Source organism: Macaca nemestrina, chromosome 16 (genome assembly GCF_043159975.1).
Source record: "Macaca nemestrina isolate mMacNem1 chromosome 16, mMacNem.hap1, whole genome shotgun sequence".
Taxonomy (NCBI): domain Eukaryota; kingdom Metazoa; phylum Chordata; class Mammalia; order Primates; family Cercopithecidae; genus Macaca; species Macaca nemestrina.
The window spans coordinates 98280170-98296801 of record NC_092140.1 but is presented as its reverse complement, the minus strand read 5'-3'; the positions used below and the strand labels follow the sequence as shown (position 1 = coordinate 98296801).

General features: G+C 45.9%; 1 protein-coding gene across 1 annotated transcript in view; it reads right to left on the bottom strand.

Annotated features, from left to right (window-relative positions):
- Positions 1–7421: 7421 nt before the first annotated feature.
- The window catches only part of LOC105490198 (fms related receptor tyrosine kinase 3), a 97070-nt gene continuing 87859 nt past the window's right edge, over positions 7422–16632 (bottom strand). Inside the window, exon 24 of the mRNA XM_011755599.3 lies at positions 7422–8325. Coding sequence (XP_011753901.1) covers positions 8203–8325 — 123 coding nt within the window. The 3' untranslated portion in view covers positions 7422–8202. The remainder of the gene's footprint in view (positions 8326–16632) is intronic.

The window sequence follows — 16632 nt, the reverse complement described above, 5'->3', positions numbered from 1 at the left end:
ATATGGTGGCACACACCTGTAATCCAAGCTACTCAGGAGGCTGAAGCATGAGAATCGCCTGAACCCGGGAGGCGGAGGCTGCAGTGAGCCGAGATCATACCGCTGCACTCCAGCCTGGGCGACAGAGCCAGACTCTGTCTAAAAGGGAGTGCATGTGTCCTGAGCGAAATCAGTTTGGCAGAAGGGAAAGGAAGGCATTTCTACAAGTGTTAGCTCACATTTATTTTCCTCCCTATCATCACCAGCAAGCATTTTGTGACAAGCAGTTCAAGCAGACTTACCAAACGCTTGTGACTCTACTCCCTCCTCAGATCCTGTCCAGATAATAGAAGAATATAGAAATGAAAATAAATTAGTGTAGCACTAAAGCTAGAAAGACCATTAGCAGACCAAACCAGAGAGGACATTCTAGAGAAGGTAAACCAGGCCGGGCACGGTGACTCACGCCTGTGATTCCAGCACTTTGGGAGGCTGAGGCAGGAGGATCACTTGAGCCCAGGAGTTTGGGACTGGCCTGGATAACATACTGAGACCCCATCTTCACTAAAAATGAAAAAATTCACTGGGCTTGGTGGTGCCCACCTGCAGTCCCAACTACTCAGGAGGCTGGGGTGGGAGGATCACTTGGGCCCAGAAGGTCAAGGTTGCAGTGAGCCGAGATTGCCCCACTGCACTCCAGCCTGGAGGCAGAGTGAGACTCTGTCTTTAAACAAACAAACAAACAAACAAAAAGGTAAAGCAGATGAAACTTCGATTCTGTCAAGGAATCTGTGAGTCAGCACAAGTGGACCCAACCCAAGATTCTCAAATTGTAAGCAACAGAGGCAGACCTGGGCTCATGACATCAGAAGAGGATTTACTAAAATGACACTGGGTGGCTCAGAGGAAGCCTGGAGACGAGGCTTGGGGAAAGAAGAGAGACCATAACAGCTCCCAGGATCTAGAAAGCGGGAACTGCTTGCCACTCTTCAAGACTGGAACTGTATGAATAAGCTCCAACTCTTTTTTGTCGTTGCCTGAATCTAGGCAAGGTATAAAGTTCCAGAACAAGAAAGGAAGTTGATTAGCCTTGGGTGGGTCAAGGACCCTCCTTGGCTAGAAGGCAAAGCTACCTGTGTAAAGTCCCAACAAACTGCGTTGCACTAGGGAGAAATAATATCCCAAATTACAGCGCTGCTGCTGTGAAATGGGAATTGATACTGGATGGCTGACAAAACACGTAAGCACTGAAATAAGGGTCTTTAAAAATAATAAATATGGATCTGGTGCGGTAGCTCATGCCTGTAATCCCAGCACTTGAGGAGGCTGAGGTGGGAGGATTGCTTGAGGCCGGGAGTTTGAGATCAGCCTAGGCAACATGGTGAGACCTTGTCTCTACCAATAGTCAAAATTAATAATAATAACAAATACAACAAAAAATTAAAATAGAACTACCTTATGATCCAGCAATCTCATGTCTGAAGATTTACCCAAAAGAATTGAAAGCAGGGTATTTTTTTTTTTTTTGAGACGGAGTCTTGCTCTGTCACCCAGGCTGGAGTGCAGTGGCACGATCTCAGCTCACTACAAGCTCCACCTCACAGGTTCATGCTATTCTCCTGCCTCAGCCTCCTGAGTAGCTGGGACTACAGGAGCCTACCACCACACCCGGCTAATTTTTTGTATTTTTAGTGGAGGCGGGGTTTCACCGTGTTAGCCTGGATGGTCTCGATCTCCTGACCTCGTGATCCGCCCGTCTCGGCCTCCCAAAGTGCTGGGATTACAGGTGTGAGCCACCATGCCCGGTTCTTTTCTTTTTTGAGATGGAGTCTCACCCTGTCTCCAAGGCTGGGGAGCAGTGGCGCCATCTCGGCTCACTGCAACTTCTACCTCATGGGTTCAAGCGATTCTTGTGCCTCAGCTTCCCAAGTAGGTGGGACTACAAGTGTCCGGCACCAGGCCTGGTTAGTTTTTTGTATTTTCAGTAGAGATGGGGTTTGACCATGTTAGCCAGGCTGGTCTTGAACTCCTAATCTCAGGTGATCCACTCACTTCAGTCTCCCAAAGTGCAGGGATTACAGTCGTGAGTCTCTGCACCCATCTTAAAGCAAGATCTTGAAGAGATATTTGCACACCATGTTCATAGAGGCATATTCATAATAACCCAGAGGGGGAAACAACCCAAATGCTGATGGAAGGATGGATGGATAAATCAAATGTGGGAAATACATACAATGGAATCATATTCAGCCTCAGAAAGGAAGGAAATTCTGACACCCGTGTAACATGGATGAACCTTGAGGACATTATGCTAAGTGCAATAAGCCAGACATGAAAGAACAAGTATTATATGATTCTATTTATAGGAGGTCCCTAAAGCAGTCAAACTCAGAAACAGAGAGTCGAGTGGCGGTTGCCAGGGACCAGGGGACGGGGAAATGAGAAGTTAGTATTTAAAGGGTCGAGAGCCGGGCGCGGTGGCTCACGCCTGTAATCCCAGCACTTTGGGAGGCCGAGGCGGGCGGATCACAAGGTCAGGAGATCGAGACCACGGTGAAACCCCGTCTCTACTAAAAATACAAAAAATTAGCCGGGCGCGGTTGTGGGCGCCTGTAGTCCCAGCTACTCGGGAGGCTGAGGCAGGAGAATGGCGTGAACCCGGGAGGCGGAGCTTGCAGTGAGCCGAGATCGCGCCACTGCACTCCAGCCTGGGCGACAGAGCGAGACTCCGTCTCAAAAAAAAAAAAAAAAAAAAAAAAAAAAAGGGTCGAGAATTTCAGATTGGCAAGACGGAAAGAGCTCTGGAGATCTGTTTCACAACAGTGTGACTTAACATGATTCCATTTACACTTAAAAATTGTTAGAGTGGTACATTTTATGTTTTTTTAAATCACAATAAAAAATAAAGACAGGTATGAGAAAGAGAGACAAAATGAGAATCACAAAAAGCTAAGAAATAAAAATAAAGAAATACAGAAAATCACATAATAGAACCCAACAGTCATCTCAAGGTAAGTGTTAACAGGAGATTGGAGATGGCAAGTTATTAGCTCAAGTTTCAATTTCCTCGGAAAAAATTGGTATAAGTTTAGAACCTTCTTCATAAGGTAGTTATGAAGATTAAATGAGATAATACACATGTAGGTCCCTGCACAACGCCTAGCACATAACAAGGGCCTCACAGATATGCATATTGGGCAAATATTGACACATTGTAAAGAACAAAAGGCACGTCTGACAATATAGCCAGTGTATTTCATCTACACAAAAAACAAAGATTTGTGTGTGTGTATGTAACTACGTGTGTGCAGTGTATCTATCTATCTATCTATCTATATATCTATCTATCTATCTACCTATATAGCTGTTGTTGTTGTTTGTTCATTTGTTTGTTTGAGATGGAGTTTTGCTCTTGTTGCCCAGGCTGGAGTGCAATGGCTCCATCTCAGCTCACCACAATCTCTACCTCCCGGTTTCAAGCGATTCTCCTGCCTCAGCCTCCCGAGTAGCTGGAATTTACAGGCATGCACCACCATGCCCGGCTAATTTTGTATTTTTAGTAGAGACGGGGTTTCTCCATGTTAGTCAGGCAGGTCTCCAACTCCCGACCTCAGGTAATCCGTCCACCTCGGCCTCCCAAAGTGCTGGGATTAGAGGCGTGAGCCACCGTGCCCGGTCGTGTAAATATATTTAACAAGAAGATGGGGGAAATGTACCTCAAACGTTTTTATTTTTTCAGAGACAGGGTCTCACTCTGTAGCCCAGGCTGGAGTGCAATGGTGTGATCATGGCTCACCACAGCCTTGAACTCCTTTCAGCCATCCTCCCACCAGAGCCTCCCTTGTAGCTGGGACTACGGATACACACCACCACGCCTAGCTAGTTTTTAATTTTTTTTTATATTTTTGTAGAGATGGGGTCTCTCACCACATTGCCCAGGCTGGTCTTGAATTCTTGGCCTCAAGTTTCTCATCTCAGCCTCCCAAAGTGCTGAGATTACGGGCATGAACCACAGCATCCATCCCATACCTCAAACTTTTATCAGTAGTTTTCCCGAAGAAGTATTTTGGGATTTGGGTTGTGCAAATAAAAGGTTCCACTTATTATTATAGGTAAAAATTTAAAAGTTTGATTTTTTTTTTTTTCTTTTGAGACAGTTTCCCTCTGTCGCTCAGGCTGGAGTGCAGTGGCATGATCTCGGCTCACTGCAACCTCTGTTTCCCGGGTTCAAACAATTCTCTGCCTCAGGCTCCCAAGTAGCTGGGGTTACAGGTGCCCACCACCACGTCCCGCTAATTTTTGTATTTTTTAGTAGAGAGGGGGGTTTCACCATCTTGGCCCGCCTGGTCTTGAACTCCTGACCTCATGATCCACCTGCCTCGGCCTCCCAAAGTGCTGGGATTACAGGCGTGAGCCACTGTGCTGGGTCAAAATGATTTGATTTTTAATATCAAGTATATTTTATATTTTTACTTGAGTAGGTAAAAAAGTGATTGACTATGTATACTTATTGTATCTTGACTGTATACCCAAGTCAGAGTTAAGCATACAACTTGGCATAAATCATATCTGCTTTCAAACTTCTTAAAATCACGTTGAGAAGACGGGACATTTACTTAAGAAGATAAATAACAGCATAAAGTAGGCAGGCTCTACCTCAAGATACAGACCAGAAGCCCTTACATTTCACTGCAGGAAGCCATCACTCATGGGCATGGAAACTGGCAAAGACCTTAAGGAGAAGAAAGAGCTGAAGTCTGGTCAGTAAGCAAGGACATAACTAGGAAGAGTAGAAGTTGACATTCCAAGGAGATGGAGGGTGAAAACAAGGAAAACTGGAGGTGGGAATGTTCAAGACTCGCTAGAGGGACATATATACAGACTCGCTAGAGGGACAGGCTAGGCAGCCAGTGCTGAAAATGCTGAGGCCAGGCTGCGGGTGCATAGAGTGCTAGGAAGAGAGTGTGACTTTTGCTACTAGACCCTGGGAACTAGCTGCTAGACCCCAGGGAGCCCTGCAGGCAGCAACATATGCAAATCAGTACCTTAGGAAGATGAGCCTGGCAGTGGCTTAGAGAAAACACTGAAAGGTGGAGAGACTGGAGGAAGAGTTAGGTGAGGAAGGAGTCACGGGATCCTTGGGGTGTTGCTTTGCCAGCTGGAAACCTTTGTGGCTGGCGATGCCTTCTGCCTGAGTATTGCTCGCAGCCTCTGGGTTTATTCCGCCCACGCAGCCCAGCAGGCTGGCTCAGCTTGCACTATGGGCCCAGATCCCACACCTGCCAAAGGCAAACCAGGCGCAGAGCCAGGAGGATTGCGTGGGTTAGTGACCGAGGGTCTGACCGCTGCGTGCGGCCGGGCACGCTCACTGCTGCAGCAGGTGCGCAGCTCCAGGCACTGGCACGGGGGCCAGCTCAGGGTGAGGCTACAGCTGGGCTAGATATACCACATGCTGCTTCTGCTGCAGGCACCCGTGTCTGGATGAGGGGAACACGGTGGCCTGGCAGCTTGGAGACGCCAGGAACCACAGAGCCCCAAAGAGGCTGTCACAGCCCTGGCTTGGGGAGCCCCTAGGTCTGGGTCCCCTGGAGGGCCACATGTCTTCTCCCCTTGTCACCAGGTTGGTACAGTTCTTTCAGTCCCACCTTTCAGTGGGTCCGAAGTTCTTGTCCACTGTCCAGGAAGAATGAGGCACTCAGACACATGGAGGATGAACAAGGCAGAGAGGAGCTTCACTGAGCAACAGAACAGCTCTCAGGAGACCCGAAGTGGGTAGCTCCTTTCCACAGGCAAGTTGTCCTGAGGTCTCTGCAAGTCTGGCTGAGTTGTAGGGGACAGGAAGGAGGGTGCAGAAAGCGGAGAGGTTAATGGGCTTCAGAAAGGAGAAAGTACATGCTGACTGTTGTTGCATGGGCCAGCGGAAAAAGCACCAGAATTTCTCACTCCCTGCTGGGGACTCCACCTGGGACTGACAGCTTGGCCCCCATGCGTCAGGCAGTCCCTGGCTTGAAGGTGGGGCTTCATTGGGGACCTGACCCCTTCTGCCCAGGAGCCTATCTGCCTCCTGCTACCATCAATTATATCATCCACGGTGCCCAGGCTGTTCCTACTGAGGGGCACCTGCAGGCCCATGCCCAGCCATCCTCAGCCCTGGCTTGGCCTCCCTCCTGTGCTGGTCGGTGTCCAAAGTCCAGAGGGGGCCAAGACAGCAGGGAGCTGGCATGTCAGCGCCACCGTAAGTGCACACACACCTGGCAGGGTGGCGACAGCGCATGGGGCTCAGCCTCAACTTTGCTGCAAAATCTGAGTGCCACCAGGAGTGGGAAGAGGCCAGGCAGCAAGGGCAGACACTTGTGAGCAGTGGGGGCAGGAAGGGCTTCCCCAGCCGGGAGCGCAGGGATGCCTGAGTCTGCAGCCACCACTAGTCTGGTGGCAGCTGCTCCCAGGAGGGTGGGGCTCCCGCTCTGCCATCTCAAAAGAGGGCGGGGCTCCCGCCAGCCCCATGGAGGGCACAGCCCCTGTGGCTCCCACACCGCAGCCAGCATCTTTGCAGTGGCCATTCCAGATAGGCCACTGCTGCCATTAAAAGGACTGGTAATCTAAGGAAGTTTATGGTGACCTAGTACTAGGTAAAGGATTAAAACCATAAAGGAAAGCACAGATGATGCTATTAGGTCACACTTAGGTGCCAGACATTGAGCTACATGATGTATATGTTTATGATCTGTATTTCTATATTTCTAAGCTACATGTGTTACATATTTAATTCATCTAATTCTTCCAGCAACTCTATAAAAGAGATGTCATTAGTGGTCCCATTTTCCAGAAAAGGAAACTGAGGCTAGAGAAGTTGAGTTACTTGCCCCTGGTGACACAGCTAAGACCAGGTGAAAAGAGAATTCCAACCTGGGCTGACAGGTTCCAGAGCCCTTGTCCTCACCACTACACGCAACAGGAGGTCGAGGAGAAAGAAGAGGCAGAATTTGGTGGCACCTGTCGTGTAAGCGGAGGTGGGCGGGGTGGGGCGGGCACAAGCCAAGTTCATAAACCTACGGGATGGAGGGTGCTAAGCTTCAAAGGACAAAGGGGTCTGGTCACCGTGGCTCACACCTGTAATCCCAGCACTTTAGGAGGCTGAGGCAAGAGGACTGTTTGAGGCCAAGAATTTGTGACCAGCCTGCGCAACATAGCAAGACACTCTCTCTACAAAAAACTTTTAAAATTAGCTGGGTGTGGTGGCATGTGCTTGTAGTCCCAGCCACTCAGGAGGCTGAGGTGGGAGTTTCAGGCTGCAGTGAGGCTGCAGGGAGGCTGAGGCCAGGAGTTTCAGGCTGCAGTGAGCTGTGATCTCATCACTCCACTCCAGCCTGGGGGACAGGGTGAGACCCTGTCACTAAAACATCAAACAAACAAACAAATAAATAAAAATAAAACAAAGGGAACTGTGGGGACAAGAGTAACTTTATTGAAAATACTAATCCTCCATGTTACTTCGGACTGGCCCTGAGTCTGGGAAGGTCGCCAAAGTGTGCAGGTGATGTATGACTCTTTATGCTAGAACGCCTATTCCTTATAAACTTCCCCCCATACAACTCTGGTTGCTGCAGAAATCTTAGGCTGTGACCGCCATAGCTGCCTACACATCCTTCATATCTTGGGGTAAAAGCACGTGTGCTCTGGAAGGAATGTGTAGGTAGCTATGGGTGCACAATTTCAGGGGGTTCATGAACCCCACTTAAGACCTGCCCTAATTATACCATGTAAATAATTCAATAACGGGCAATTCTGTAGTAGAAATTTTATTCCCATCCATAAAATATATCACTAAATAGCTGAAAAAGTTACATATTATTTTAAAACATAGATTTAAAAAATCATATTAGCTTCTCCTTAGCAAAATGCTTTTGTTTTATGTATATTTACAAGAATATACTGTACTTCAGGTACACAATTCACTCAAGCCAGCCTGAGAAGGCCTTGGATGCAGGTTGATGCTCCAATAAAGTTCATTATCAGCTCCTTCTGCCTTGTGACAGGATGATTTGATTTTACAAAAGTCCCTTTGAAAACAAGAGTAAATGCAGACAGCTTCTAGAGAAAAGTCCGGCGAAGCAGCAGTTGATAATAGATTTTCTTTTAGTGATGAAATTAATCTTGTTTTGGTAATCTACAGCCTGTTAGGGATAGGTGGAGGGATGAAGTCCTCAAAACTAAATTGTTCCTCTATGAATCTTCGACCTGAGCCTTTGGAGAGAGTGGCCCTGAATCCATCTCTCTGCTGAAAGGTCGCCTGTTTTGGTAGATGTGAGGACGTTCCGAAACACGGCCATCCACATTCTGATACATCTGAATGTGGGAAAGAGACAGAACACTGATTACCATCTGATGTAGATGTACATGTTATGCGCCCATATTACAAATTCTTTAAATAAAAACAATTGTTCTATATAGACAATTACTTTTTTGTTTGTTTGTTTATTCTTTAAGACAGAGTCTCGCTCTGTTGCCCAGACTGGAGTGCAGTGGCACAACCATAGCTCACCGTGGCCTTGATGTTCTGGGTTTAAGCAATCCTCCCACCTGAACCTCCTGAGTAGCTGGGACCACAGGCAGGCTCCACCATATCCCGCTAATTTTTTAATTTTTTTGTAAAGACGAGGTCTCACTATGTTGCCCAGGCTGGTCTCAAACTCCTGGGCTCAAGTGATCCCCCACCACGCCGCCCTCCCAAAGTGCTGCGATTACAGGTGTGAGCCACTACACCCGGCCTAGACATCACTTTCAAAATGTTTAAACTGATGTATAATAGATGTACATGTTCTCAGGAAACGTGTAGACAGGTACTTTTATTATGCATAGGTCTCAGAGGGTATTCTATAGAACTAAAAAAGCAATTTTGGTCCTTTATTAATGGAGAAATCAAGTCATAGTCAAATACTTTATTTCATTATTGAGTCTACTCTTAGATATAAAATGTCACTCTAGAAATCCTAAAGCCCTGCAGAAAAATCCTAAAAGAGAAAGGCCACAAACAGAAATCTGTTCATTATGGAGTTAATAATACAAGGGACTGATTCTTGAGTTTTCCCTTGGGAGTTTCATGACTTTTAACTTTTTTTTCTGAAATGAAGAGATTTACTTTCCTTTCCCAAATATGAAGTTAACATGCATTCACATAGATAATTTGAGAAAAAAAGAAAGGGGTATAGAAGGCTGGGCACAGTGGCTCACGCCTGTAATCCCAACACTTTGGTATTCTGAGGTGGACGGATCACCTGAGGTTGGGAGTTCGGGACCAGCCTGGCCAACACAGAGAAACCCTGTTTCTACTAAAAATACAAAACTAACCAGGTGTAGCGGCACACGCCTGCAGTCCCAGCTACTTGGGAGGCTAAGGCAGGAGAATTGCTTGAACCTGGGAGGCGGAGGCTGCAGTGAGCCTAGATTGTGCCACTGCACTCCAGCGTGGGTGACAGAGCAAGACTCCATCTCAAAAAAAAAAAAAAAAAGAAAAAGAAAAAAGGCTACAAGTCATGACAAGTACCCACCATTATAGACAGCTTGCTATGCACATACAATTTTGTGTCTGTGGGCTCAGGTTGTATATTCTCTTTTAGAACCTTATTTTTGAATTATCAATATATTGTTATTATACTGCTCATATGTTGCCTGTGTCCCATAATTACATTATTCGCTAAGGATGGCCACATATTTTTTTTCATGGCAGCCTAGAGTTCCATAGTACTGATGTGTCATAATTAACCTTTTGACCCACTGGTTATACAAAACAAACTGAAAAGTGCACACTCGATGTAATCTGATGTTGGGATAAGCAGACGTGGAATTGCTGGATCAAAAAAGATGCACACTTGAACTGTGATACACAAGGTCAGGCTGCCCTGCAGAAAGGTTGTATTTATTTCTACTCCTATCAACAGTGCCTCTACATTTTCCAGAGCCTTCTGATCAATGGGTATGTCAGCCTCTCGCATCTCTTCTCTTTTGCTGAGCGAGACGTTCTATCTCCTTAACTATATATGTTTCACTATCTGCAAAGTTGGACCTTTTTCCTATACTTTATGTTCATTTGATTTTAATTTTGAATAGCCTGCCTATTTCCTTTGCCTTTTATATACATAAAAGGCTATACAGGCTGGGCACAGTGGCTCACCTCTGCAATCCTAGCACTTTGGGAGGCCAGGGCGGGAGGATTGCTTGAGGCCAAGAGTTCAAGACCAACCTGGCCAACACAGCAAGACCCTGTCTCTAAAAGAAAGAATTTTTTAAAAGGTGATATATTTTTATTATTATTTGTTTATAAGAACTTTATGATTTAAGAATCATGCATTCTATTTAAATTTTATAGATTTGCTCCCTTCCCACAGCCCTTGTTACTGTCTACTTCTTTATCTTTGTTTTTTGACAGTTTTAGTGTGAACTGTCCAGACTGCCTCCTACACTTCACTTTTCTTTCTAGAAAACTATGGTGTGCGCCACTACACCTGGTTAATTTTAAAATTTTTGGTAGAGATGGGGTCCCATTATGTTGCCCAGTCTGGTCTCAAACCTCTGAGTCCAAGCGATCTGCCTTGGCCTCCCAATGCGCTGGGATTACAGGCGTGAGCCACCATACCCGGCTTCTTTTTTTCTTAATTGTTCACCTCAAAGATAGCAGCTTTAGTAGTATGTTTGTATACTTTGTTGATATGCAACATTAATATACAGCATAGACTACACTCAGACTACTGTATTCAAATCCTAAGTCTGACATTTACCATGTTACCTTAGGCAAATTACTTAACCTCTCTGGGCCTCAATTTACTAGTCTGCTAAAGGGGTAATAATAGAACCTACTTCAGGGGATTCATGTGAGGATTAAGAGTTATTAATTTTATGGCTAATACATTAGTAAACTGTATGATTAAATACTCAAAAAATGTTAGCAATTACATTATTAGTTCAAAGAAACAACTTGTGGTTGTCCTGACCATCACTATTATTTTGTTGTTGCTACTTCCTCTGTTTCATTAAATCTGGCTATGTCTCTATTAATTCCTTCTTTCTGCTTTGTTCATTCTCCTCCTCCTCTCTCTCTCCACCTTCTTCTTTGTTGTTGTTTGTTTTTTCCCCTAGCTTCTTAAATTGAAAGGCTAATCAGACTAGGTGTGGTGGCTCACACCAGTAGTCCCAGCACTTTGGGAGGTTGAGGCAGGAGGATTGCTTGAGGCCAGCAGTTTGAGACTAGCCTGCACAGCATAGCAAGATCCCCATCTCTGCAAGAGAGAATTTTTAAAAAGCTACTCAGGAAGCTGTGGTGGGAGGATCGCTTGATTCCAGGAGTTTGAGGCTGCAGTGAGTTATATAATCATGTCACTGCATTCCAGCCAGGGTGACAGAGCAAGAACCGGTCTCCAAAAAAAAAAAAAAAAAAAAAAAAACGGAAAAAAACGTTAGCTATTGATTTTCATTTTTCTTTGTTTTCTAATAAATGAATTTAGAATTACGAATTTGGGTAACTCTTACAGGTTTTAATAGGCAATATCCATTTTTACTCCTTTTCGCTATTTCCCCTTCTTCTTCTTAAGCAAAGCTTCCTTAACAAGCATGATTTTTATTTTATTTATTTTTTGAGACAGAGTTTCATACTTGTCACCCAGGCTGGAGTACAATGGTGCAGTCTAGGCTCACTGCAGACTCTATCACCTGGTTTTAAGCAATTCTCATGCCTCAGCCTCCCAAGTAGCTGGGATTATAGCTGCCTGCCACCATGCCCAACTAATTTTTGTCTTCTTAGTAGAGACGGGGTGTCACCAGGTTGGCTAGGCTGGTCTTGAACTCCTGACCTCAGGTGATCCACCTGCCTTGGCCTCCCAAAGTGCTAGGATTACAGGCGTGAACTACCACATCCAGCTGATTTTTAATTTTGGTATATAAATTTGGGGGCTTTTTTGGTTGGGTGACTTTTTATTACATTGCATCGAGATTAGTGAATGTGGCATTCACTAAAAATGTATGATAACAATTTTATTTATTCTGAGATTCTCTTTCCTAAATAGGCTTACTGATTGTTGCCATTTTGTGTTTTATTTTTGTATTTTCAATTTTTATTTATTTATGTTATTCTTTAGATATGGGGTCTCTCTCCTTTGCCTACAACTGGAGTGCAGCAGCCCAGTTATAGCTCACTGCAGCCTCGACTTCCTCGGATCAGGGGATCCTCCCAGCTCAGCCTCCTGAGTAGATAGAACTACAAGTGTGCACCACCACATCCAGCTAATTCTATTTCCATGAATTCTCTTTCTTTCTTTCTTCCCCATTTTGTTGGACTGATTATGTTTTCTAAAGTCATTTTTTCCCCTGTACTGAACCGGAAGTTATATGTTACATTTCTATCTCACCAATATCATTCTTACATTTTTAGCACCCACATTTAATCTTATGTTGATTTCACCATGTGGCTGCTCCCGCTTCAGAACTTTTGGAGGGTCCCAGGACTTCCTGCCTTTATGTTAGCCTTCAACTTGTTTTTCCAGGCATCCTCTGTTGTGGGTTTTCCCTCTGCAGTGCAATTTTAACTGATTTCATTGTCTCAGGGATTTTCCACAGTTTCTGGTCCACAAAAAGATCTCTTTCTTACTTTCAAAGCCAATTATGGCCTCAACTTTATTTAAGTTTAGTTTAGTTTTGTTGAGACAGAGTCTTGCTCTGTCACCCAGGTTAGAGAACAGTGGCATGATCATGGCTCACTGCAGCCGTGACCACCCCCCTCTGACTCAAGCGATCCTCCCACCTCAGCCTCCCTAGCAGCTGGGACCACAGGCAGGCACCACCACGCCTGGCTAATTTTTAAATTCTTTTGTAGAGACAGGGTTTTACCATGTTGCCCAGACTGGCCTTGAACTCCTGAGCTCAATCTATGCTTGTGCCTCAGCCTCCCAAAGTGCTGGGATTATAAGTGTCAGCCACCACGCTTGGCCTCCCTTCTCTTTAAAAAAAAAAACAAAAAACAAACAAAAAACCCCCCATATTTCCTATAATTTATGGGGCCAAGTAGGAGAGGGGAGGTGATGTTAGTTCAGACCCCTTTTCTGAAACAGGGGACAAGCATGCGCCCCCTTTCATCAGCCCACGGCCCCTGCCTAGTGCGCTCCCTCAGCGTGCCCGTCCCGGCTGCTGCCGCCCCTCTCAACTGAAGTCCTGACATCTCATCTTCTGTCTCGCTTCTCCAAACTTCCTTTCACGCTCTCTTTTTCTTTCTCATTCCAGAAACGTTTGCTGAGCGCCTTCTACATGCTAAGCATCATGCTAGCAGCAAGTTCTATAATGATGAACCAAACAGATGTGGTCTCCAACTTGCTTTCATGCTGACTTCACTCATTTATTTAATCTCACAGGGCAAGCGCTACCCCATGGGGTGTAAAGATGAACAGGAAATAGTACTTACCCTCACTAATGAAGTCTAGTGATGACAGAGAGAGACCCATAAAATAAAGTCATCCTACACTAGGATTTGAATCTCACATGGAGTTATAGCTGAACGTGTCATGGGAATTCAGAAGAAGGAGCCTGAGATCTGACTAGGGAAATTGGGGGAGGCTTTGCAGAGCACAGAATATTTTATCTGGTTCTTAAAGATTGAGACATGTTCGTCCATCCTAAAAATCTTCATCGGTTCACCACTGTCTAAATGCCTAGGCATGTAATCATGTTATCAGTGATCTCCCTGATCTAACCCCGTTGGTGCTGAGGTTAGACATAAAAGCCTTAACCTATGTTTTCTCCATGTATTTCCCATTCTTTTTCCTGGTTCTCTGAGGGCCCTTTTCCTTCCCTAGTCCTTGATGCAGAAACAAAGACGCTGGCCGGACACGGTGGCTCACACCTGTAATCCCAGCACATTGGGAGGCCGAGGCCGGCAAATCGCTTGAGTTCAGGAGTTTGAGACCAGCCTGGCCAACATGGTAAAAACCCGTCTCTACTACAGATACAGTAGCCAGGCGTGGTGGTAGGTGCCTGTAATCCCAGCTACTCAGGAGGCTGAGGCACGAGAATTGCTTGAGCTAAGATCACGCCACTGCACTCCAGCCTGGGTGACGGAGTGAGACTCTATCTAAAAAAACTAAATTAAAAAGAAAAGAAAATAGGGCCGGGTGGGGTGGCTCACACCTGTAATCTCAGCACTTTGGAAGACTGAGGTGAGCAGATCATGAGGTCAGGAGTTTGAGACTAGCCTGGACAATATGGTGAAACCCCATCTCTGCTAAAAACACAAAAATCAGCTGGGCGTGGTGGCACATGCCTGTAGTCCCAGCTACTTGGGAGGCTGAAGCCCGAGAATCACTTGAACCCAGGAGGTAGAGGTTGCAGTGAGCTGAGATCACGCCACTGCACTCCAGCCTGGGTGACAGAGTGAAACTCTGTCTCAAAAAATAAAATAAAATAAAAGAGGAGAGGAGAGAAGGGAGGAGAGGGGAGGAGAGGAGAGAAGATTCTACAAAACCATTCACAGATGTACCAAGGAAGGTCACCCTGGGGAAGGTGACAAGGCCAGTTTTCCAACCAAGGGACTAGATAGGATTGTGCAGAGTGGGCAGGGCTGCCTGCGTGGCTGTGTGGGTTCTGCCTTGCACCAACAAAAATGCCCAGCAGAGCGGGCAAGATGGCTGAGATCCACTCCAAGCTCCCCTCCTTCAGACTGGCTTAGACTGGGGCAGGCTGCATGAGCCCTGAGTAAGGGGCTTCTCTATGGATTCCTCCCACCTGGAGAAGGGGTGCATTTTCCTTCCTTCCTTCCTTCCTTCCTTCCTTCCTTCCTTCCTTCCTTCCTTCCTTCCTTCCTTCCTTCCTTCCTTCCTTCCTCCCTCCCTCCCTCCCTCCCTCCCTCCCTCCCTCCCTCCCTCCCTCCCTCCCTCCCTCCCTTCTTTCTTTTTTCTTTCTTTCTCTCTCCTTCCTTCCTTCCTTCCTTCCTTCCTCTCTTTCTCTTTTTCTTTCTTTTTCTTTTTTGAGACAGAGTCTCACTGTGTCACCCAGGCTGGAGTGCGGTGGTGCCATCTCAGCTCACTGCAACCTTCACCTCCCAGGTTCAAGAGATTCTCTTGCCTCAGCCTCCCAGGTAGCTGGGACTACAGGTGCACGCCACCACGCCTGGCTAATGTTTTGTTTTTAGTAGAGATGGGGTTTAGCCATGTTGGCCAGGCTAGTCTGGAACTCATGACCTCAAGTGATCTGCCCACCTCAGCCTCCCGAAGTGCTGGGATTACATGTGTGACCCACCGCAATGGGCCGTGGGGGCCTGTTATCTAACCTGCTTAAAGGAGCTACCATTTTCTCTGGGTGCTTTTGACACTGGTCACAGAGGGTCAGGGAACAGAGTGGAAGGAATTGGGAGAAAAGGTTGGTGAACTGTCTGTCCCTAAGCATGGATTCCCTCAGCTGATTAATCATGCACAGATACATTGCCATTCAATGGTTCCTGATACCTGACAGGCCCCCTGAACAGAGGGAAGGGGATCTGGACATCCTGTGGGTATGGGGACGTGAAAGGAGAAGCTCAAACCAAGACCCAAGTGGTCCTGAAGCCTCCATCTTGGCGACACGACCTTTACATTTTTGTTTTCCTCTCTACTCCCCCATTCTCCCTGTATATTAGGCACAGCAATTTACTTGCCACTCTACTTTTTCAACTTTGGACTTTTATTTATGTTATTCACTCATCCTGGAATATCCTACTCACCCTCTACTCTCCAGCAGCCAAGATGCTATTCAGTCCTCACATCCAGCTCAAATAAGTTCCCCACAAATCCACACCCAACTATGCAACGAGTAACATCAATCAGTCCTCTCTTAGCCAGGCACGGTGGCTGATGCCTATAATCCTAGCACTTTGGGAGGCTGAGGCAGGTGGACCACTTGAGCTCAAAAGTTTGAGAACAGCCTGGGCAACACAGTGAGAGCCCATGTCTACCAAACATACAAAAAAAAAAAAAATAGCTGGGCCTGGTGGTGTGTACCTGTGGTCCCAGCTACTTGGGAGGCTGAGGTGGGAGGATTGCTTGAGCCCAAAGTGCGGAGGCTGCACTGAGCTGAGATCATGCCACTGCACTCTAGCGTGGATGACAGAGCAAGATCCTGTCTCAAAAAAAAAGTATATAGATAGCTAGCTATACATGTACGTATATATTCTTTCTTTACCAGCTCACTTCCTGTTTCATTCTATAACTCTTCTTTCAGTTTACATTACAGTGTCATTAACAGTTTACAGACATCTGTGCAATAGGATAAGTCCGTTGGGGGCTTTCCATTTCCTCCAGCCTTTTGACCTAATTCTCTGACAATAACCTAGTTTCTATGTAATTTTCAAAAAACATCACAGCAGTAGGAAAGTCCACACTATCTACCCAGGTCTGTATAGAGAACACAGAACTGAAAACAGACTCTCAACAATTTAGAAAGAAGGACGGACAATCCACTTAAAAATCAGATTTATATTTAACTAATATTTTATTGAGTAAATACTAAGTGCCCACTACGGGCTAACTCTTTTCACATCCATCACCTGATTTACCCCGTCTCACAACTCCGTGAGGCGAGATTTGTTAATCACATATTTCAGGTAAAGAAACTGAGGCGGAGACTCCCCAAAAGATTAAGTGA